Genomic DNA, 25,668 nt, shown 5'->3' on the forward strand with positions numbered 1-25,668 from the left:
CTTTTCCTTCCTCTCTTTTTTCTATCTGTTTCTCTCTCTTCCTCTCTCTCTCCTTCCCTCTCACTCTTTCCCTCTCGGATTCTGGGCAGGTTTGGAAAACTCTGAGTTGATGATGATTTTTAAGTGAGCGATTGCTCACTGCTCAGCTTAGAGGGAACTATGTTGATCATTCCACAAAGGAATGAGAATAAGTACATGTTCCCCACAATTATGTTTATATTTTCTTACTGAGGTGGAATCCTTCATTTTAAAAAATGCTTTTGAGCATTCCCTTAAGAGCCATTTGGGTGGCCATATTGGTTTCGTTTTTCTTCATAGAATGACTAACTTTGAAAATGAATTTTATTCTAGATATCAAGACAGAAAGAGACAAGAGCTTTTGAACTCACAACAGTAGAACCCTAATTCAAATGTAAACCAAAGCCCAATAAGCTGGCACCTAATCATGAGAGAATAAATATTTTATGAAAATTGTAATAATTGATATATTCCATGGAAAATATTAAAGTGGAAGCACCATAACACAGATTTGAAATAAACATCCAAAAATTACATGGGATCAGGAGTGGGTTCTAACTTAGTTCACTTCCTACCACACCATTTGGGAGGAATTTACATGCACAAAACCAAGATGGCAATTGCACGCACATTGCTGGAAACCCAGCTTCTGCACATGCTCAGAAGAATTTTTTTTTAAATTTACATTTTTTTAAAAAAACTAGATAGTGGCGCCCACAGATCAGCACAGACCAAACCGGGTGAGTGATGTCATTGTGATGTCACCAGAGTTGTTATTGGTTTGGGCGAACTGATCCAAACCAGGAGGAACCCATCCCTGTATGGGATGTAGGACTAATAATGTATTTATTTATTTTTATTTATTTATTTATTGGATTTGTATTCCGCCCCTCTCCGCAGACTCGGGGCAGCTAACAACAATGATAAAAAACAACATGTAACAATCCAATTTAATAAAACAACTAAACTTCTCAAACAAAGCATTTTTAAGAAATTCCCTTTTGGATTTACCTTTTGTCCCTTGGATCCTTGTTCACCTTTATCCCCTCTTCCTCCATGGCTACCCTTAAGAAACAAAAATATATATATACATTATATACTGACATACACTCAATGCAATTTAAAGTATGTCTGATTGGCAAAGTGACCAGTGATTACCTGTGCATTTTGTGTTTTTTTTTCCCTAGGTGTAGAACCTTACTTTTTTCACCATTGAATAACAAATAAAAATTCAATGGTGAAAAAAGTAAGGTTCTGCATCTAATTTTTAAGAAGGTATTGGACAACCATGCGTCTGAAATAGTGTAGGGTTTCCTGCCTAAGCGGAGGTTGGACTAGAGGACCTCCGAAGTCCCTTCCAACTCTTGTTGTTGTTTTTGTTGTTGTTGCTGTTGTTGTTGTTATTATTATTATTATTATTATTATTATTATTATTATTATTGTTGAGTATGTTAATATGCCATGTAAATAGTTGCCTGAGGTGAATGCTGTTACCAGGCAGATTGGAAATGCTAGGAGGCGTCTGATTGGCTCAGACGCAGGACAGCTCTTTTGGCGCGAGCCTTAAGAGTATAAATAGAGCCGAGTTTCTCATTGCCGGCTGGTGAGTTCCCAGCTGATTGTCACTTGCGGAAAGAGCTGAATAAAGGGAACCACTGTTTAGCACTTCGTCTGGCGTCTCAATACTTTTCACTGGCGACGAGAACCGGAGAGAACCTACAAGCAAGATGAATCCTTCGCAGATCGGCCGAGCACCCGACTACTTCGACCCCGAGAAAGCGTCTTGGGAAGCCTACATGACCCGTTTCGAAATCTTCCTGGAAGCCGCCGGAATGGGGACCGCCGAAGACGACAGAAAGCGAGCCATCTTCCTTAACTACTGCGGCCCCGAAATCTTCGACTTGGTTCAAACGCTCACCGATCCGCTTCCTGCCAAGAACGTGCCGGAGCCAGACTTACAATCCAAGCTTGCGGGTCATTTCAAACCCACGAAGCCAGCTGTGGTATACCGCCATCAGTTCTCCAGGATGGCCCAACGGGAAGCTGAGTCTATCAATCAATTCGCCACAAGACTCCGAACCGTACTGTCAAAATGCCGTTTTGACAGCCCAGAAGCTCGACTAACAGACGCAATCATATTCGGCATGAAAAACGCCACCGTACGCGGCAAACTCCTCACCGAGGACGAACCTACCTTGCAAACCGTCATCAAGCTAGCCCAGACAGCCGAGGTCGCCGAAGCGGCTGCCAAAGACCTCCAAAGCCACGTCAACAAAGAAACCGTCTCTAAGATCTCCTCCACAGCTGATCCGGCCGACGACCTCAGCCCTCCAGCCGCCACCGACGATTCCTGCCTCCTGCTTCCCAGCGACCCCTCACGACAACCGAGATACCCTCGCACACCAGCTCCATGCCCAGGTTGCCGGGGAAATCATCCGCGACTTCGCTGCCCGTTTCGGGAAGCCATCTGTCGCCGCTGCAATCGGCGCGGTCACATCGCTGAGGCCTGCCGGGCTCCCCAGCCTGAAGAAACCTTTTCCGCTCCGCGCCAACAGCGTTTCTCCTACCAGGCTCCACAAGCCCGGGAAAACCGGCCTCCAAGATCTTTTACCCGGAAAAACAACTCAGCCGCTAACCGCGACTACAACAGAGGTAACTGTCAAACTTACGTAAATTGCGCAAATTCTACGCAAGGCACCAAAATCATTATTTCGCTACTTTTAAATGGCAAGCCTTGTGACTTAGAACTGGACACCGGGTCTAGGCACTCTATTATGCCTTGGGACAAATTTAAAATGTATATGCCAAATGTCTGTAAATCTAAGTTAACTCAAACTGCTTTGATTATAAGGGATTTCCAGGGACATGTAATCCCTGTATTGGGTAAAATAGATATTCCTGTACAGTTCAAATCTGTTAAATGTTCCCTACCTTTGGTAATTGTGGATGGGGCAAGGCATTCCCTCCTTGGGTTAACCTGGATGGCCCCCTTAGGTATTGAGATCTCTGGCATCTGTTTAGTACAGTCCCCCTCTGATACCCCAGATTTTGTACAGGAGTTTCCTGAAGTATTCAGCCCCACTTTAGGAACTTATAAGGGGGACCCTATCTCTTTCTCCATAGACCCAAAGGTTCCGCCCATTCGCCTGAAACCACGAAGGGTTCCTTTACCTTTACTGCCTAAACTAGACCATCAGCTAGATCTACTTATTGCTCAAGGAATCCTAGTCCCTGTAGAGCAAGGGCCATGGGAGACTCCAATTGTCACACCATTGAAACCAGACGGTTCGCTAAGAGTCTGTGCAGACTACAAGTCTACTATAAATAAGGCCCTTCAGCATCACCCCTATCCCATACCAGTAGTTCAGCACCTCCTACACTCCCTAGGAGAGGGAAAAGTCTTTGCAAAGATCGATCTTGCTCAGGCATACCTGCAGCTTCCGGTCGATGAGCCTACCTCCTTGGCTCAGACAATTGTCACGCACAGAGGGGCTTTCCGATGCACAAGACTGCAATTCGGGGTAAGCATAGCCCCTGGAATTTTTCAGAGCTTAATGGAGCGAGTATTAACGGGGCTTGAAGGAACCATACCCTACTTCGATGATATATTAATTTCAGCTAAAACCATTCCCCAATTGAACCAGAGAATCAGGGCTGTCCTACAACGACTCCAATCCAAGGGCCTCAGAGTAAAAGCAGACAAGTGTGTATGGGGCACCCATAGCATTGAATTTCTAGGATATAGAATAGATAGTCAGGGCATCCACCCCACAACAGATAAATTAAAAGCAATTACCGAAGCACCTGAACCAACCAATAAGACTGAACTACAAGCTTTTTTAGGTCTTCTGAATTTTTATTCTATTTTTTTGAGACAGAAGGCAACGGTCGCAGAACCCCTCCACCGACTCCTTCAGAAGGGAATTCCCTGGACCTGGGGCAGACCTGAACGCCAAGCATTTTCTCTAATAAAGACCTTATTGACTTCTAATAGTGTGGTGGTTCAGTACAGTTCAGTCTTGCCCATAAGGCTTACATGCGATGCTTCGGCTTATGGGGTGGGCGGAGTACTGGCCCACGTAATGCCAGACAACACTGAGGCACCTATAGCTTTTTTCTCCAGAACGCTGACCCCTGCTGAGCGGAACTATAGCCAGTTGGATAAAGAGGCCCTGGCTTTAATAGCTTGCATTAAGAAATTTCATAATTACTTATTTGGAAGGAGGTTTGAATTAATAACAGACCACAAACCCCTTTTGGGACTGTTGCCTTCAGATAAACCTACCCCTCCGTTCATGTCCCCTAGACTGATTAGATGGGCTCTCTTCCTCTCCAGTTATCAGTATACCTTAATACATAAGGGAGGGAAGTCCATAAGCCACGCTGATGGACTAAGCAGGTGCCCTTTGGCACAAAGAGGGGAAGAACCAGTTCCTTCGGAGGATGTACTACTGTTAGAAATAGAAGAAACCCCCCTAACTTCAGCCAGGGAAGTGGCCGAGCATACTAAGTCAGATCCCATTCTTCAAACAGTGATTAATTGTATACACAGGGGTTGGCTTGGGGGACCAGAGGAGGGGGGACTGGCAGACTTTAAGACAAAGCGACTAGAATTGTCCTACATGAAAGGATGTGTACTATGGGGGGATCGAGTGGTCATTCCAACTACCCTTAGGAAAAAGGTGTTAACTATGTTACATGTGGGACACCCAGGCATTGTCCGAATGAAGGGTTTGGCAAGGGGATACCTGTGGTGGCCGGGCCTAGATCTCGATATTGAACATTGGGTAGCTAGGTGTGACCCCTGTCAAGAGTCACGACCCAATCCCCCTCGAACTGCCCCCGTAGAGTGGGGAGAGCCCACTGGGCCTTGGTCCAGGATACATATAGACTTTGCTGGCCCCATTGGGTCCCAGTATTTCCTGGTTGTCGTAGATGCCTTTTCTAAGTGGGTAGAGGTAGTGGCTATGCAGAATATAACAACATGTGCCACTATAAAGGTTCTGTATCATTTGTTTGCAACCCATGGGTGTCCTGATGTCCTTGTTTCAGACAATGGGCCACAACTGACCGCACGACAGTTTGAGGTGTTTTTGAGTAATCTAGGGGTCAGGCATGCGCTAATCTCCCCTTACTCCCCATGGGCTAACGGGTTGGCTGAACGTTATGTGCGTGTGGCGAAAGAGGCGCTGCGCAGAGCAGGCCCTGGGGAAATACAAAGTAAATTAGACCAATTCCTGTTAATGCAACATATTACTCCAAATGCTGCCACCAATAAAAGCCCTGCAGAAGTCTTAATGGGGCGGAAACTAAGGTCTCCTTTAGACAGGTTACATCCTCGATATTTAAATACCATGGGTCAAGGTGAAATGTCTGTAATACCTGAAAGAAGCATGTATCTAGGCCAGAATGTATTTGCCCGAAATTTTGATGGGGGAGTTCAATGGGTAAAAGGAAAAGTCCTACAACAAAAGGGCCCTAAAACATATTTAATACAATTAGAGGATGGCCGTATTTGGAAACGGCACATTGATTACTTAAGAGGGCGGATTAACTCTGAAAATACGCAAACCGCCATTGTAACCTCTTCCCCCAAAGCAGACTCTTATGTACAACCCGATATGTTGGATGTAAATTTGGGCTCACCGAGGCTGGAACGCTCCCACGACACCAACGAGCCACCATCATCCTCCTCCGACGTCGATTCAGCTTCCATCCGGACTTCGCTGCAGGCCGGAGCCCCCACTCGGGCCCAGCCAGGCTCCGGATCCGACAGAGAGCCAACCTCCACCAACGAAGTTCCAGACTCAACTGATCTGCGCAGGTCTGAGCGAGCCTCGCGCAGACCCACTCGATTGGAGGATTTCATCACATGGCTCAATTGATGGACAGTAGGCACTTGACTAAGGAGGGAGGGGTGTTGAGTATGTTAATATGCCATGTAAATAGTTGCCTGAGGTGAATGCTGTTACCAGGCAGATTGGAAATGCTAGGAGGCGTCTGATTGGCTCAGACGCAGGACAGCTCTTTTGGCGCGAGCCTTAAGAGTATAAATAGAGCCGAGTTTCTCATTGCCGGCTGGTGAGTTCCCAGCTGATTGTCACTTGCGGAAAGAGCTGAATAAAGGGAACCACTGTTTAGCACTTCGTCTGGCGTCTCAATACTTTTCAATTATTATTATTATTATTATTATCATTATTATAGAAATCAACCAAAATTATGTAGAAGAATAGATACATCATATAGCACATTGGATTTTTCCATGTGATTGGACAAAAGGCACCAACATTTGTCCAGCAAAATCTAAAGACAGATAATAGCTGAACAGGATAGCAAAGTTTAAAATCCAAACACAGTTATAATGTTATGAAATAACTGCCTCTATAATCTTAAGGTTTGCAGCTGAAGCTCTTGAAGATGCTGTTGTTTGTGGGGATCCGTTTATTATACTTATTGGGGAAATAAGTTTAATAAACTCACTGAGGAATTATGTTTAGCTGTTGCTATATCATTGTCTTCAGAATGAGTGTCAAGATCTTGAACTGTGCTTTTGGAATTGTTTTGAGTGATGATTTGTGGTGCAGAATGATTGAGCCAAATAATTTTGGCTCTTCGTATTTGGGGGGGGGGGGTTATGACAAAAATTGTGTTTCATTCCTTGGAGACATTTAAGACATTAATTAAACTCTCAAATAATGTCCTCCCTTTTGGACTGTGGCTCTTGACAAAGTACGCAAAGCATGGATTGGCCCTCAATCTAACAGAAGTTGCATACTCTTACTTTAAAGTTGAAATCAATATAAATGACAATCTGAAAGCCACTGACACTAATTTATCACTAGAATTGTTAATTCTATTATTACTATTTTATTTATTTATTCATCAAAATCTGTACAAGATAATAGGTACGGTATGTTGGTAATGACCTTTAAAGATCTTCATGGCATTGGACCAGAATACCTCCGGAACCGCCTTCTACTGCACGAATCCCAGCGGCCGATAGGGTCCCACAGAGTTGGCCTTCTCTGGGTCCCGTCGACCAAACAATGTCGTTTGGCGGGCCCCAGGGGAAGAATCTTCTTTGTGGTGGCCCCGGCCCTCTGGAACCAACTCTCCCCGGAGATTAGAACAGCCCCCACCCTTCTTGTCTTTCGCAACTTACTCAAGACCCACCTATATCGCCAGGCATGGGGGAACTAAGACATCTCCCCCAGGCTCTCTTATATTCTATGTTTGGTATGTATGTGTTAGATGGTTTTTTAACAGTTGGGGTCTTTTATATCATTCTTATTATTAGATTTATTCCATTGTCTATACTGTTTTTTATTGTTGTTGTGAGCCACCCTGAGTCTTCGGAGAGGGGCGGCATACAAATCTAATTAATAATAATAATAATAATAATAATAATAATAATAATAATAAACAAAAGCAAGTAGGTATAGATAACTTTGGACAATAGGACATGGATGGTAGGCATGATGATGTTCTTATACATGCCCCTTGCAGACCTCTTAGGGATGGGGAGAAACCACAGAGTCAGGCAGTGCATTCCATGCACTGATCACTCTGTTGCTGAAGTCATATTTCCTGCAGTTGATTTTTGAGTGTTTGAGGTTTAGATTGAGTTTGAATCTATTTTGTGCACATGTGTTGTCGTGGTTGAAGCTGAAGTATTCATTGACCAGTAGGACATTGTGGTAGATGATTTTATGAACTATTCTTTTCTAGCTTTTCTAGCCCTAGATTACTAATAGCATTGTAAAGGGTTGAGTGTATGGGTTCAATTGAACATTCACTTAGGGTCCAGTTAATATTAGGTAAGTTGAGGTCACCAAGAAAAAGAAGAGGGTGTGGGTCCGAGGCTGCCCATGTTAGTAGTGAGGTTGGCTTGTTCGAATGTAATGTCGTAATCAGGGGTTCTGAAGCATAGTAGAAAGTAAAATATGGTATTTGCAAATGATGGTTTCTGGAAGACGAGTTCATGTCTAACTTGGATATTTTTAAGGTTTAATGATTTTTGTATAAGATGGCAACTCCACTGCTCTAAGGGTTTCATGATCAGACCAGTAAACCCGATAGTTTCTTACTGTAATAATGGAGCCAGGGAGGGAAGTATTCAGACATGTTTCGCAGACAAATATAATGTTGAATTTAGCAGTTTTTTGTAAGAGGAGGAGTTCGTGTATTTTGTTTACGATACTACCAGTAATAAGCAATCATTAATAATATAATTATTATACATATCAAATACAATTTGGCTAAAGTGAAACATGTAGCTTATTCAATTGTATTAATAGCATAAAAGCAAGTTCTACCTTTACTTACCATTGATTTTACCTGTTGCAGACTTTCTGCTACTGTTCAAGGAAAACTATAGTTTGGTTGAACCAAAATCCAGAAACAAAATTTGGATATGTACTACAGAGTATATAAGGCAGTAGTATATGTCACCTGTTTCTTCCTTCTTCCTTTGCATAGAGTCTGCACCTGTTCAATCTTTACCAGGTTCTTCTTTTTCCTATGTCCCTTGAGATACTACTGCCAAGGCCATAGCCCAATACAGTGTTCCCTCGATTTTCGCGGGTTCGAACTTCATGAAATGTCTATACCACGGTTTTTCAAAAATATTAATTAAAAAATACTTCGTGGTTTTTTTTCCCTATACCATGGTTTTTCCCGCCCGATGACGTCATATGTCATCGCCAAACTTTTATCTGCCTTTAATAAATATTTTTTAATAAACTTTAATAAATAAACATGGTGAGTAATAATCTAAATTGTTGCTAAGGAAATGGAAAATTGCAATTTAGGGGTTTAAAGTGTTAAGGGAAGGCTTGTGATACTGTTCATAGCCAAAAATAGTGTATTTACTTCCGCATCTCTACTTCGCGGAAATTCGACTTTCATGGGCAGTCTCGGAACGCATCCTCTGCGAAAATCGAGGGAACACTGTAACAGGATTTTTCACAAAATAGTCCCCAGAATACTCATATTTTAGTAAGTGTCCAGATTGAACATACTACACGCTTGAATAAACTACACAAAATTGCTGAATAAACTACACAAAATTGGCTCTTCTGTATGCAGCGTTTATATGTTAGCAATGCCCAAGCTTTTGTTAGGAAGCTTTTTTCCCCTTCTATTTAATCACATCTGATTAAAGATTGTCTGGACAACATCCAAAGTTTTTCTTGGTAAGTTTTTTCAGAAGTAGCTTGTCATTGTCTTCTTCCTAGGACTGAGAGAAAGTGACTGGCCAAGATCACCCAATTACCTTTGTATCTACAGGTAGGTGAAATCAGAACTCACACAATCCTGGTTTATAATGTGATATCTTCACCACCCCTCCAAACTAGCTATCTTAAAACTTTTACATAATTAAAATGTAAATCTATCTTCTGAAGGGATTTTGGTGTTTTGTTCTTTGTTTATTCTTTCCTTTCTTATCTATTTTCATATATCAATATATTATCCTTAAAGCTTTTTGAGATTATCATTTATGAACTATAAGTAGAGAAATTATGCTATATACTTACAGGTGGTCCTGGGGGCCCTCGGTCACCTTTCTGACATTCACAGTTCTTTCCACACTAGAAGTTTTAGGAAACATTGAAACATAAATAAATTAGTATTGGAAATGAAGAAGACAATTTGAAATTACTAAATTTGAATTCACTTAGGAAACAATCCTGCACGAATAAGTTACAGGTATTACTTATTTACTTTTACTCAAACCAGGCTGTAGAAACTGTATTTATTTATTTATTCAACATTAGGGCAACCTTATTATATGGGATGCTGGACACTATTAAAACAATGTTCCAATTATTATTTTTTTATTAAATGGCACGTTTGTGGGCAAAGAACATCTAGACACAATATAATCATCAGCTTCCACGTGGATATCTCAGATTGAATCACTTTTTAGGGACTTCCAAAATGCTAACGAATGGGGCTAACCTTGCTTTGGGGATCAATATTCCAAAGTTTGGGAGTCACAACAGAAAAAGAACACCATCTGAAATTAGTTTCATTTGAACACTAGATGAAATTATTTAGGAGACAAGATTCACAATATACTCCTCCTACAGGACCCAATGGGGTGAAATATGATTGGCAAAAAGCAATCCTTAAAAATTCTGGCCATTTTTAAAGTTCAAAATCAGAACTTTGAACTGAATCTGGAAATAGATGGAGCTGCATTGTGCACCAGTTATTTTTGGATACTCTTCAAGAGCAACCTCATGCATTTACAGTAATCCACTTCATATTAAAAGAACAATGGAAAACAATGTTGAAGAACCTGAAGAGCCAGAATCAACCAAGATGTTGTAATTGTAATAGTTCCAGGTGCTTTTGCCTCTACATCTGGATGTTGGAAGAAGAAGCTAAATCCCTTTCTATCTTGAGATAAAATGTAGTGCTAGCATTTAGATAAATAAATTGTTACAAATTATGGTTAAGACATTCTAACTCATGTAACAATTTAATGCTATACAGTAGTCCCTCACCTATCGCTGGTGTTACGTTCCAGACCTGGCCGCGATAGGTGAAATCCGCGATGGGGAATTTATCGACTGATAGTAATTATTTAAGTATTTATATTGTAATTGTTTGGTAAGTTTTCATTGTTTTAAGTGTTTATAAACCCTTCCCACACAGTATTTATTTTAGATACAGTATTTAAATACAGTATTTACAATTTTAGATTTTATTTTATTTTTTGAAAAACCTGCCGATCGAGTTCGGCGGGCTGTTTAAATCTGCCGATCGACTTCCTCAGAAACCCGCGATGAAGTGAAGCCGCAGTAGGTGAAGCGCGGTATAGCGAGGGACTACTGTATATGGTTTGATGTATAGACTACATATAGCTCAATTTATTCAAGGAAGAAAGACATAAACCATACTTTACCAATCATAATGGCTGGGTTTATATACTATGTTAGACCAAATCATTCATAGATCAAATTGTTGAACAAAATACATAAAATAACCTTTTTGTATGTATCAATAGAAGTCACAAAAGTGTCATATGTACAATGATGTCATATATAACTTAGCCTTCTTGCCAATGCTCCCAATGTCCCTTCAAATAAAAGCCTAGTATACCATCTATCCAGGGATGGGCTATTGCCTGGACACTGGGGAACACAGTGGTGTAGCAAAAATGGATCTCCACCCCAGAGCAGCCAATTTGCACTGAAAGATGTTGAAAGAAAATGCAGGGTATCCTGCATAAGCCACGCCTACAGTGTGGTAGTAAAAATTGTGGTAGCCCTTCACTGCATCTATCTCACAGCTGAAATCCTGTCACCTCTCTAAAGAAAAAGTGACGATTCTGCAGCCAACTTTATTATATTTAGTTTGCCTTTCAACCTATTGTACAAGCAGCAGAATCATAAACAAGAAACAGCTGTACATTCCTGAACTACTGAATTATTCATAACATAGAAGTATTTTTACTTTGTAGGGTTTTACATGTGGAATTCAAGCTTCTGAGAACTGTTCATTTCTCCCACTTGTGCATTCACTTTTTTGGTTCAAAGCTCAGATTGTCATCCCAAAGAGAAAATTACCTTTTTTTTCAGATACATATTTTTCACAATAGTAGGGTGGGCAAAGGGTCTGGGGAACTTGCAGAGAACTCCTCGGGACAAGAGGAAGGCAAAAATTCCTCCAGTTTTTCGAAATAAGAACTAAAAACAGCCCATTTTTCAGAAAATGGGGGCATTTTGCAGACTCCCCAGATGCTTTGCCCATCCCATTTTTGTGGGAAAAGTGGGGGGAAATGACCCATTTTTCACAAAAACAGGTCCATTTGTGCCATCCCCCAGCATCTAGGAGCTTCTGCAGGATTGCCAGACCCTCTGATCCAAAAATGGGATGCAGGGGCAGGACTTCGGGACAGTAAAAATTGTTGTATTCAGTGTATAAGACACACCAACATTTCTTTATACTTCAAAAATAGCACCGGTAGTCTTTACCTACCGGTGCCTTTTGCTGGAGGCCTGGGGAGACAGGGGCACACGGCGGCCGCCATCTTGGATTCGGCCGAGATCTCGCAAGACTTCGCGAGATCTCGGCCGATGATCAGGCCTGGGTGGCCTGATCAGTGACATGTCCGGGCGGGGCCTGCCTGCCCTATAAAAGGGCGTGCAGGCCCGAGGCTCTCCCTTTTCGCCTGGACTCGTCATTCAGTGCAGACACCCACCCGCCCTCCATATCTTACAGTGTGCTATTTTGGGTCACCCTAGGGGGCCGAATAGGAATTTTTGGCGGTCTGGCCCCTTAGCCATGACCGTTTTTTCACCTATTCCACACTGTGGAGACGGATGGAGCTGGTAGGGGTGCTTGCACCTGTGTAGGTTAATTGGCTTACCTTTAGTCATTTGGGTAGGCAGGTTAGGGGCGGAAAACTGGGTGGTGGTTTAGCAACTGCGTGTTCTCCGTTGGGCATCTTTGGGGATGATTGACAGGTTCTCTCCAAGCTTGTGGTATTGGCGACCTGAGCAGCTGGGGGGAACCTGTCTTTGGGTCCCGCCTATTTAATTCCCCTTTTAGGGGTTAGCCAGCGGGACCTCCCACATGCAAGTGCATGGCATGGTCTCAGGTGAGGGAGGGGTCCCTCACCTGGATTAGCATGGAGCTACGCCCATATGTTGCCCCGGAAGTTTATTATACGTCATTTTCCGCCCCGGAAGCAATTGTTTGACCCTGCGGGTCCAAGGTAGGGTCATTAGCTATTTATGTTGATTATGCTAATTTGATTAAATAAATTATGCAAATTTATGTTAATAAAATGACCCAGTTTAAATCCAGCTCATTGTGTCCGTGTCGTTACTCCGCCTCTCCTGCAAATATAGTACTTGACATATTTAGAACTGCTGAATTTCTTCAAAATGCATTGCATGGTGGTTTCAATAGATTAACTCTTCACAAGTGAATAATGATAACTTTAAGCAAGAGGGAAGGGCTGGAAAATATTATATTTTTAATTGGATTGAGTAAGTAAGTCAAAGAAAATATTTCTAGGTACACATCATAGCAAAATGGAATTCCATTGCATGTTCATAAAACTTATTCCACTTACCCTCTCTTCAAACAAAGTGTCCTGAAAAATTAGAAGAAATAATAGATTAGCTTAACATGATATTTCACTCACTGGTTGCTAGCCTACATTTTTTAAAAAAATATTGGATTAAAGTATTGAATATAGGCCTAGCACTTTTGCCATGAATGTACAAAATTAGATATAGCTTATTAGGTAAGCTTATTGAAATGTAATAAACATTAATAAAAAGATAAGATAATGAAGAAAAGGATAATAATAACAATAATTTATTAAACTTGCATGCCACCTGACTTTCAATTATTCTGGGGGTATTTCTTTTCTAATCATCCTATTTTCTTTTACCATCTCTTGTTTGAATCATCAGCTCCAATTCTTTACTTTACTAATCCTGCCATTCTAAGTTTCAATGCAAATAGAATCATGTATTCGTTTATTTTAATTTAATTTTAATTTATGGGAATGATATGGATGAACAGGGTCAGCACATTGAAACGGAAATTTATCAAATTCTAACTAACAAAATGAAGTTCAACATCGAGAAAAGCAAAATCCTAAATCTAGACAAGAAAAACTCAAAACACACATACAAACTGGAAGAAACCACACTTAACAGTAGTGACTGTGAGAGAAATCTTGGTGTCTTGTTGAGCAATCAGCTAAATATGAACCAGCAATGTGCAGCAGCGGCTAAAAAGTCAACACAATCTTAAACTGCACCAACAGAGGGATACACTCCAAGACTAGGGAAGTACCAATACCACTATAGAATGCCCTAGTCAAACCACACCTGGAGTACTGTGTTCAATTCTGGTCACTTCACTACAAAAAGGACAAAGAAACTCTAGAAAGGATACAGAAGAGAGCAACCAAAATGATAAAGTTACTAGAAACTAAGACATAAGAGGAGAGGTTGCTGGAACGGAGCATGGATAGTCTAGCAAAAAGGAGGGCTAGCAGGGACATCATAGCAGTATACATATACTTGAATGGTTGCCACACTATTTTCCAGGGCACCAGACCAGTAGCAACAGATGGAAACTGATGAAGGAGAGATTCACTATGAAAATAAGGACAAACATCCTGACAGTGAGAATGATCAACCAGTGGAACGGCCTGCCAGCAGAGGTTGTGAACGCCCCAACACTCGACACATTCAAAAAGAGATTGGACTGCCATATGATTGGGTGGGGTAGGGTCTCCTGCTTGAGCAGGGGGTTGGACTAAATGACCTGTAAGGTCCCTTTCAACAACAACAAAAAAGGAATAAAGATACTATAAAGACCAGATAATATATATGCACACGTGGAAAAATTATCTGTGCTGTAGCTGACAAAAAGGCAAACACAGTTCTAGGCTGTATTAACAGAGAGATAGAATCAATATCACGTGAAGTGTTAATACCACTTTATAATGCTTTAATAAGATCATACTTGGAATATTGAACCCAATTTGTCATCTTGATATTTAAAAAGTTATTTAGACTCTAGAAAGAGTACAGAAAATAACAACAAATATGATTAAGAAACTGGAAGCTAAAACATATGAAGAACAGTTACTGAAATTGGGTATACAGTATCTAACTTAATGAAAGAAAGAGCTAGGGTATGACATGATAGCAGTGTTCTAATATCTAAGAAGCTGCCACAAAGGAGGTCAATCTATTCTCCAAAACACAAGGCAGGACAAGAAGCAATGGATGGAAACTAATCAAGGAGAGAACCAATCTAGAACTAAGGAGAAATTTCCTGATAGTTAAAACAATTAATCAATGGAATGATTTGCCTCCAAAAGTTGTGGATATTCCAACATTGGAGAAGAGATTGGATAACCATTTGTCTGAAATGACATGTTTTCTGCTTGAGCAGAGGGTTGGATTGAAAACCTACAAGATCCCTTTCAACTATTTTACTCTGTTACTCTACTGTTATTCTTTAAAAGTGATCATTTAAAAAGTTAATAATTAATACAAAAATGGTTTTCACCAATTATAATGATACTTGTTCTGCATTAATTCCAAAGGCTAGTTGACATTTCTTTTCATGGCAACATAGCAAAGCATAGTAAAATCTTGGAAAATATCTACTCATGAATATTTGTTTAATGCTTGCTATATAATTGATTTAACGTAAATTCTTTGTTTAATTTAATCTTACTAATTTTATTTTCATTTTTCTAATAGGATTTTAGAGTTCAGAATAAAAAAAAACCCTGAAAGTTTTATCTAAGAGTCTGCTGGGATTCTTTTTCCACTTTTCTGCTGTTTAATTCTGGGAATAGCAGAAGAATAGTTCCTGGTTATTGTTTTTTAAGAGAGAAATAAGTGATCTATTGAGAATTTTTTTTAAAAAAAGTATAGGTACTAAATGTGATGTAACGTAGTTTGTTACTTATGCATCTATTGTTTGAACATTCTTTCTACATCAGAAACATTTAATGGTGCAGGAAACAATTTAAGACAATAAATGGTTTGTCATGTAAACAGACTAAAATAAGTTGGGCCATACTGGCTCATCTTTTTAGGTCCTAATTCTGAAAAAGAATCTTAAAAATTGAAAACTAAAATATTGTTTAAAATAGAAATAGCAGTTCCTCCACTCACAGAGCTGAACTGATGGGAAAAGCTGCACCTGGTTAAAAACTTTTTTTTCCTAGTCTTTGATGTCTCTAGATTTTCAAGGACAAGTACATCAACTGACCTCATTTTGTTATTTTTCATGACAGTTCTTTTTTTTTTTTAAAGTCTTGCAAGTAGATTGTGCAGCTTCTAATACTCCCCTGAGTAATTCCATTATGAACTTTGATCTTGCATTTTGTCTAGGGTTCCTTTCTGATTTAATCATATCCTGTTTATTTTTTGTATTATTTTTATGTATGATATCCTGAAGGCTCAGCCATACAAAATTGTTCTCTATCTGCTTTTGTATATTCTATGTAGCAAGTACATTGTTGTTACATGTAATATTATAATTTGTAATTTTATGATTAGATTTATCAATCATTGCACACCATGAATTAACTTACCAAAAAAGACATCATTACTGAGTTTCATAATATGCTAATTCAGTGCTAATTGTGGCTTAAAATGTTACACTAAGTCCTTCTCTAAATATTAATGTAGCCCAGTAGCTGGATTCACACAATACACTAATTCTTAAACCTGGGTTTTAAAAACATAATTGCTACATTTCCTAACTTTTCAAACAATGCATTAAAATACTCAGAGTCCTCGGAGAGGGGAGGCATACAAATTGAATAAATTATTATTATTATTATTATTATTATTATTATTATTATTATTATTATTATCATTACATTTATGCTGATTGTAGTCTGGTTCATAGAACTTCTCAGATAATGGATGCATTTGCTGGATGTTGAGCCACTACCTGACTATCTTACCTTAAGCTTAAATTGTTGTGTAAATCCAAACTGCATTAAAAACAGAGCTCAGCATAACTTCAAAAAAACTGAAAGGATGATTAATGCATATGTTTTTTGCTGAAAACATATTTATTCCTGAACAAACATCAGAAAATTTTCACAGACTAAAAAATGATTGAATAGTTTGCTGATCAGTGAGTGTACACAATGAATTCGATGCATTAAGCCATAATGTGATTTATCTGTGGTTGTGAATAAATCAGCTAATAAGGATCTTTATCCTTATTATTTGCCATTTATTCTGACAAATCTAGCATACATTTACATTGTCTTTTTATTGTTGTTAGCCGCCCCGAGTCTTCGGAGAGGGGCGGCATACAAATCTAATAGATAGATAGATAGATAGATAGATAGATAGATAGATAGATAGATAGATAGATAGATAAATACTAAAAAGCAGAGATATCACCCTGCCAACAAAAATGCATATAGTCAAGGTTATGGTTTTTGCATTGCAATGAATGACTGTGAAAGTTGGACCATAAGAAAGGATGAGCGCCAGAGAATTGACGCCTTTGAAGAAGACTCCTGTGAGTCCCTTGAATTGCAATGCTTTCAAACTGGCCAGTCCTAGAGGAGATCAACTCTGACTGCTCTTTAGAAGGCCAGATCCTGAAGATGAAACTCAAATGAGAAGGAAAACCTTACTGGAAAAGAGCCTAATACAGTAGTACCTCTAGATATGAGCTGCTCCACATGTGAGTATTCCAAGTTACGAGCCACGAGGGGAGACCCAAGCTCAAATTCGGGATACGAGCCGAGCGTCCACTAGGTCAGTGTTTTTCAACCAGTGTGCCATGGCACACTGGTGTGCCGCGAGACATGATCAGGTGTGCCGCGAAGCTCAGCTTCTGAGACCGGAAGCTGAGTTTTATTCTTCGCGCCCAGCTGGAGCTTCCCACTGGAGGCGGCAACAAGTGTCCTTTCGGGCCTGGCGGGAGGGCAATGGCAGCAGGAACGGGAGGCTGCCGGCTGCAGTGGCCCCAGGCAGTTGCTGGGGGATGGCAGCGGTGAGCAAGAGCTCCAGGGTGGAGCCACCGGCAGCACCCCACCCAGCTGGAGCTTTCCTGGCGGGGGTGGCAACAATTGTCCTTTGGGGCCCGGCGGGAGGGCAATGGCAGCGGAAACAGGAGGCTGCCGGCTGCAGCGGCCCCGGGCACCGTTCCCTGTAGGCTGCGCACGCCTGCGCCAGCACACCCCAAAATGCCCCCCGTGCACCCTTTTCCAGGGGCGCGCAGAGAGCCGCGGCCACCCGCCCGCCTGCCCGATTTCCCTCCGCGCGGCTGGGGACGCGGATCCACCGCCCCCACCAGCCTGATTTCCCTCCAGTGGCTGGGGACGCAGATCTACCACCCTCGCCAGCCTGATCTCCCTCTGTGTGTGGGGGGGCGACGAACCGAGGACCGGGGGCTGTCCATCCGTGTTGGGTGGTGCAGGGCAGGCACAGGCAACCCCAGGGGAGAACAAGGGATGGAGAAAAAGGAAAGAGAGAGAAAGGGAGGGAGAGAAAATTGAATGAAGGAGGGAGAGAAAGAGTAAGAGGTAGAAAGGATAGAGAAAAAGGAAGAGAAAGGGAGGGGGAGAAAGGAAAGAGGGAGGAAGGGGGGAGAGAAAGAAGATATGAAGGAGGGAGAAAAAGAAAGAGAGATAGAAAGGAAAGAGGGAGAGAAAGGAATGAGAGAGAAAGGGAGAGAGAGAGAGAAAGAGAGATAGCAAATGAGAGAGAGAAAGAGAGATAGCAAGAGAGAGAGAGAGATAGCAAGAGAGAGAGAAAGAAAGAAAGAGAGAGAGAAAGAGAGAGAGAGATAGCAAGAGAGAGAGAGAGAAAGAAAGAAAGAGAGAGAGAAAGAGAGAGAGAGAAAGAGAAAGAGAGATAGCAAGAGAGAGAGAGAGAAGAAAGATAGCAAGAGAGAGAGAGAGAAAGAGATAGCAAGAGAGACAGAGAGAAAGAGAAAAAGAGAGAGATAGCAAGAGAGAGAGAAAAGAGAGAGAGAGAGATAGCAAGAGAGAGAGACACAAGAGAGAGAGAGAAAGATAGCAAGAGAGAAATAGAGAGAGAGAAAGAGAGATGGCAAGAGAGACAGAGAGAAAGAAAGAGAGATAGCAAGAGAGACAGACAGAGAGAGAGAAAGAGAGAGAGAGAGATAGCAAGAGAGAGAGACACAAGAGAGAGAGAGAAAGAGAGATGGCAAGAGAGACAGAGAGAAAGAAAGAGAGATAGCAAGAGAGACAGACAGAGAGAGAGAAAGAGAGAGAGAGAGATAGCAAGAGAGACAGAGAGAGAAAGAAAGCAAGAGAGAGAGAGGAAGAGGGGGGGAAGGAGGGAGAAAGAAACACATAGAGGGAGGGAAGGAGGGAGAGAGAAAGAGAGGAAGGAAGGAAGAGAGAAAGAAAGAGGGATGGAGAGAGAAAGGAAGGAAGAGAGAGAAAGAGGGAGGGAGAGAGAAATAGAGCGAAAGGGAGGAAGAGAGATTTTTTTGTCCAAACTTTTTTTAGCCCCCCCCCCCCCAAATGTTCCCCAGGATTTTGAAAATATGAAAAATGTGCCACGGCTCCAAAAAGGTTGGGAAACACTGCACTAGGTGGCGCAATAATCCTTGCTTCTGGTTATCTCAGAGGGGAAAAACAAAGTCTAAAGCCATTTGTTCCAGATATGAGTTGTTCGACATACAAGCTCCGTTCTGGAACGAATTAAACTCGTATCTAGATGTACTAATGTACTGGGGAAAATTGAAAGCAAAAGAATAATGGGATGACAAAGAATGAGGTTGCTGGGATGGTAGTAGACAGGAAGGCCTGGAGGAATGTTACCCATAGAATCACAATGGGTCAGACATGACTTCACAACTAACAACAACAACAAAGGGTTTATTCAATAAACATTGGTTTTAAGCAAATCCTAACTTGTGATGTGTGACAATATTCAGTGTGTGACAATATTCATTTAGCTTTCTGAAACTTGCTGTATAAAGTGAAAATGTCACTTTCAGGTGCCGTCAGTCTTGTAAGATAGTCCAGGCAAGAAGAACATAAAAGAAGAAGTACTACTATTTATTATAAGGTTACATTAACAGAATATTGAAAGTGTAAAAGTATATTTCTTCCCCACTAGGGCAGGGGTTGCTACCTCTGCTGCTCCCAGTGTGCTATGTGTGCAGTTTTAGGTTGCTGATGGGCACGTGTTCTAGCAAGATTTTGCTTCTGCACATACGGAAGAAGTAAAATCTCACAAGGGGATGTGTGTGCGTGGATGATTTCAGCAATTTTTTTGCTTCCACACATTCACAGAAGCAAAAAATCCCCGAAATCTCTCTTGTGCACGGCCCCTCGTGAGATTTTTCTTCCTGCACATGCGCAGAAGCAAAACCTCACTGGATCCTGCGCAGCTTCTGCTCAGGCAATCTCACACTACTCACCAGAACCTACAAAACTTTTTCCAGACCCATCCTTGAATACAGCTCATCTGTCTGGAACCCATATCGCATCTCAGACATTAACACCCTTGAAAATGTCCAAAGATACTTCACCAGAAGAGCCCTTCACTTCTCCACTCGAAACAGAATGCCCTACAAAAGCAGACTATCAATCCTAGGTCTAGAAAGCTTAGAACTACGTCGCCTAAAACACGATCTAAGTATTGCCCACAAGATCATATGCTGCAACGTTCTACCTGTCAATGACTATTTCAGCTTCAATCGCAATAACACAAGAGCACGCAACAAATTCAAACTTAATATTAACCGCTCCAAACTTGACTGTAAAAAATATGACTTCAGCAACCGAGTTGTCGAAGCGTGGAAGTCATTACCTGACTCAGTAGTGTCAACCCCTAACCCCAAACATTTTTTCCTTAGACTATCCACAATTGACCTCTCCAGGTTCCTTAGAGGTCAGTAAGGGGCGTGCATAAGTGCACCAGTGTGCCTTCCGTCCCCTGTCCAATTGTCTCTCCTTATCTCATTTATCTTTTCTTCCTTTCAAATATGTTCACCTATACTTTTATATCTTTTCTTCTATTCTTTTCTTTACTTATATTATTACATATCTTTCTCTTCAATGTGTATTATGTATTGGACTAAATAAATAGATAGATAGATAGATAGATAGATAGATAGATAGATAGATAGATAGATAGATAAATAAATAAATAAATAAATGCGCAAGCATGCAGACCAGTCACCCAAAACTGTGCGCATAGCTTCATTTTTTCTGCCGGTGCGCCATCCGCTACTGTTTTGATAGCAACCCAATACTGCCCCTACTCCAGGCACCTTTACATCCTGGGAACTAGGAAGGGTTCTTTCTTAGACATTTGCCATGCTCATTTCCTGCTGCAGGTTAAACTGACTCTTTTTCCTGAGTCAGAATGGTGCAGTGATTAAAGTACCATACTGCAAGCTAATTCTGTTGACTACGGTCACGTGGCACGGGAGGAAGTGAACCAGCAGCAAGGTAAGTTAGAATCCACCTCTGTTCTTAAGTTTTCTTATTTCTTTTATAGAAAAATGTAGGAAATGGGGTTCCAAATTTGAGGAATTGTTGTTTTGTTTATTTTATTTTATTTTATTTTATTTATTTATTTTGTCTAATACACAATGAAGGTTTTAAAATACATGATGAAGGTTATAAAGGAGATACTCATAGTAAAATATATTTAAGAAATAATAGAAAAGAAGATATAGTAATAGAACATATCATTGAAAGAATAGAAGAAGAGATATAGGAATAGAAGAAAGGTATAGGAGATATAGGAGAGCAATAGGGCAGGGGACGGAAGGCACTCTAGTGCACTTGTACTCGCCCCTTACTGACCTCTTAGGAATCTGGATAGGTCAACTGTAGATAATCTAAGGGTAAAGTGTTGGGGGTTTGGGGGGGACACTATGGAGTCCAGTAATGAGTTCAACGCTTCGACAACTCAGTTACCAAAGTTGTATTTTTTACAGTCAAGTTTGGAGTGGTTAATATTAAGTTTAAATCTGTTGTGTGCTTTTGTGTTGTTGTGGTTGAAGCTGATGTAGTCGCCCACAGGCAGGACGTTGCAGCATATGATCTTGTGGGCAATACTTAGATCTTGTTTAAGGCGTCTTAGTTCTAGACTTTCTAGGCTCAGAATTGAAAGTCTAGTCTCGTAGGGTATTCTATTTCGAGTGGAGGAGTGAAGGGCTCTTCTGGTGAAGTATCTTTGGACATTTTCAAGGGTGTTAATGTCTGAGATGCGATATGGGTTCCATATCATTTGGGTATGTTTCATTTTGTTCACTGGATTCACACTTAGAAAAATGTATGTATAAATCAAACTATCCTATTAAACCAGAAGCAGATCTTCACTTCTGCAAAGGACAAGCATGATTTATTAGGAAAAGTTATATACAATGGTAGAAAGGCTGCATTATTCACTTTTTTGTTTTGGAGGTCAGGAAAAAATAAGAAGGAAAGGAATATTCTATGCTTTCTATAGGAAGCAAATTGAAGAGAAAGGGTATTTCAGTAGCTAGAGCATAGCAGAACAAAGCAACACAGAAACAATTAAAAAAGAACGGGAGCTGCTTGATTTCTAGCTTTACTTTTAATGTCAACAGGATTAAAAGTGCCAAGAGTAAATGCATCTGGAGCAGCATCTAAAAATATATAATCAAAAAGGAAAAGGAGTCGCAAACAAGATAACCAAGTAGACAAAATAAAAATTCTGGAATGCTTGCTGAGCCAGGGAGTGAATCTCTGCCAAGAACCAAAGTTCAGTGGATGAATAGAGAAAATAAAATAAATGATCTAATTAGCTACTGGAAAATTTATAGTTTGCATCTGTCTTTGATGATGGGCCTGAAAGTGTGTGCAAAGATGAGTCAAAGAAAAATGCTGCTACAACACAGCTCTTCTATTTATAATACTCAAAACTCATAGTTTTCTACTATCGATATAAAGCATGTGTATCCAACTATTACTATAAAGTTGATCTTCCATTCTGCCCTTATTCTGAGACTAACTTCTTTTTTATTTTGCAGAAGCACATAGAAACATAGAAGTCTGACGGCAGAAAAAGATCTCATGATCCATCTAGTCTGCCCTTATACTATTTCCTGTACTTTATCTTAGGATGGATATATGTTTATCCCAGGCATGTTTAAATTCAGTTACTGTGGATTTATCTACCACGTCTGCTGGAAGTTTGTTCCAAGGATCTACTACTCTTTCAGTAAAATAATATTTTCTCATGTTGCTTTTGATCTTTCCCCCAACTAACTTCAGATTGTTTCCCCTTGTTCTTGTGTTCACTTTCCTATTAAAAACACTTCCCTCCTGGACCTTATTTAACCCTTTCACATATTTCAATGTTTCGATCATGCCCCCCCTTTTCCTTCTGTCCTCCAGACTATACAGATTGAGTTCATTAAGTCTTTCCTGATACGTTTTATGCTTAAGACCTTCCACCATTCTTGTAGCCCATTCAATTTTGTCAATATCTTTTTGTAAGTGAGGTCTCCAGAACTGAACACAGTATTCCAAATGTGGTCTCACCAGCGCTCTATATAAGGGGATCACAATCTCCCTCTTCCTGCTTGTTATACCTCTAGCTATGTAGCCAAGCATCCTACTTGCTTTCCCTATCATCTGACTGCACTGCTCACCCATTTTGAGACTGTTAGAAATCACTACCCCTAAATCCTTTTCTTCTATCTATCTATCTATCTATCTATCTATCTATCTATCTATCTATCTACCTACCATCTATCTATCTATCTATCTATCTATCTATCTATCTATCTACCATCTATCTATCTATCTACCATCTATCTATCTATCTATCTATCTATCTATCTATCTACCATCTATCTATCTATCTATCTATCTATCTATCTATCTATCTATCTATCTAGTAGACATTTTCTTCCTTTTCTGACATCCCCTTGCTCTTGAAATGTATCAAAGTTTGACAACTTTTAAAGAATTATAGACCTAATTTTGGCCATGGCAATAATGGTTAATGGAGCAAGGAACTGGAATTTGTCTTGTCCACCAAGAAGTAGACATTGGTAGGGTGTCATCAACAAGTTACTGAAGAATGTCTGAATGTTGTGGTGCTGAAATGCTGGGTGATGAGCAGATAGGGGAACAGGAAAGGCCTAGGAATGAGAGGCAGCAGATTCCAGGCAGCTATAACTTTCATAAGGAGTCTCTGAGGTCTAAATAAGCAAACAACCATTTCAACAATGATTGCTGGTCATTAGAATAAGAAACACAATAGGTATGAATTGGATTGATATCTTACCTGTTTAACAAAGAAAAATAATACTCAAAATCAGTTTGGGTTCCTATTATCTTGCTACCAGTTTGCTTCCTCCCAAGACCCGTGGGTATGCACAGTGGCAATAGATAGATGGATAGCTAGATATATGGATAGATAGATAGATAGATAGATAGATAGATAGATAGATAGATAGATAGATAGATGATAGGTAGGTAGGTAGGTAGGTAGGTAAATAGATAGGTAGGTAGATAGGTAGATAGATAGATAGATAGATAGATAGATAGATGATAGGTAGGTAGGTAGGTAAATAGATAGGTAGGTAGGTAGATAGATAGATAGATAGATAGATAGATAGATAGATAGATAGATAGATAGATAGATGATAAATAGAAAGATAAATAGAAAGATAGATAGATGATAAATAGAAAGATAAATAGAAAGATAGATAGATAGATAGATAGATAGATAGATAGATAGATAGATAGATAGATAGATAGATAGATAGACAGACAGACAGACAGACAGACAGATAGATAGATAAAAAGATGGTGATTGCATGCACTGTGCCAGAAATTCGGCCCTTGTGCATGCTCAGAGGAAAAAATATTAAAAAAAAAAAATTTAAAAAAATGACAGCACCCATGGACCAGCACTGATCGAACAGGTCAGTGACATCATTGTGACATCACCAGCTGATCACTACCAGTTTGCTCAATTGGTCTGAACTGGGAGGAACCCACCCCTGCTCAAAATGACTAATAAACAAGAATAAGTTAGAAAGTTTATAATAAATAATGGCATTTAATTATGATTTGTTGATCAATTGCATTCTTATAATTATACTATTTGAAGTAAATAGTTTAAACAAGTAAAAACTCAATTAGAACAATTAAGACAAATAGTCCATCCTTATATTTTACATTTTTCAAAACTGAGGGTAATGTATATCTGCAATAGTTATAAGTAGCACATCTATACTATGTTGGCAAACGCCATAGTACAATAAGTTTATTTGCACAATCCTAAAATCATGCTTTCCTACCCCTCTTCAACTTCAACAAGAATTAAAATGAATTAATTTTTTAAAAAAACTTACCAACTGGTTCCTTATTTTATCTGAAAGGCTGGGCTCATTCAAAATGAATACAGACTTCCCTGGAGAATCACCAGATATCAAACGCAGCTTGGTTTTATTGACATCGTTAGACAAACCAATGGTAATGAAAGATATTCCAAGAGCTCTGGCCTTTTCTGATATGTCTTGAATGTCAGGACTTTTGGGGTGATCAATACCATCAGTCATTAGCACAACCACTTTGACGCCTGTTTTACGACCTTCTGCTTTGAGCAGCTGAGTTGCATTAGAAATAGCATAGTAGGAATAGGTGCCATGCCCAATGTAGCTCATTTCATTGACTTTTTGCTTAAAAATCTGCAAGTTTTGCCACACTGAAAAAGGACAGTCAAATCTGACAGTGCTACTGAATTGCATGATGGCCAGTTTGATGTCATATCTGAGAGCACGCGTGGGTTTCATGAAGAAGACGTTATTACTTAAGAGGATAGCAAACTCTTTCTGCTTATCAAATAATATACCCTTTGCACTTTCAGAACTATCCAGAACAAAGACGATGTCAATAAAACAGACAGAATCTAAAAAGGACAAGATCAGAAATGACACATTGAGAAAAGTCATACATTAAAAAAAAAACAGCATTGTGATGCATTAACAAAAGGAATGGGCCTGTTTTCATAATTTTGATTCTTCATTCCATGGACATCACTATCAAGGGATTCAAAGGATATTGATATACAATAGGATTTGCACACTTCTATATTGCCATTAAGCATGGACAACTTTGTGAAGCAGAAGAATTTTCCACCCTAT

The 25,668-nt window shown here is 40.1% G+C and overlaps 1 protein-coding gene across 2 annotated transcripts in view; it reads right to left on the bottom strand.

The window, feature by feature from the left end:
• Window positions 1-25,668, bottom strand: part of COL28A1 (collagen type XXVIII alpha 1 chain) — a 117,336-nt gene that overhangs the window by 86,129 nt on the left and 5,539 nt on the right. For both annotated transcript variants that reach the window (XM_070729152.1, XM_070729153.1), the window contains exons 3-6: window positions 24,877-25,433; window positions 13,109-13,129; window positions 9,555-9,608; window positions 1,030-1,083 (exon numbers count right to left, since the gene is read on the bottom strand). In XM_070729152.1, the coding sequence (XP_070585253.1) occupies window positions 1,030-1,083; window positions 9,555-9,608; window positions 13,109-13,129; window positions 24,877-25,433 (686 nt within the window). The remainder of the gene's footprint in view (window positions 1-1,029; window positions 1,084-9,554; window positions 9,609-13,108; window positions 13,130-24,876; window positions 25,434-25,668) is intronic.

This window comes from Erythrolamprus reginae, chromosome Z (assembly GCF_031021105.1).
Source record: "Erythrolamprus reginae isolate rEryReg1 chromosome Z, rEryReg1.hap1, whole genome shotgun sequence".
Taxonomy (NCBI): Eukaryota; Metazoa; Chordata; class Lepidosauria; order Squamata; family Dipsadidae; genus Erythrolamprus; species Erythrolamprus reginae.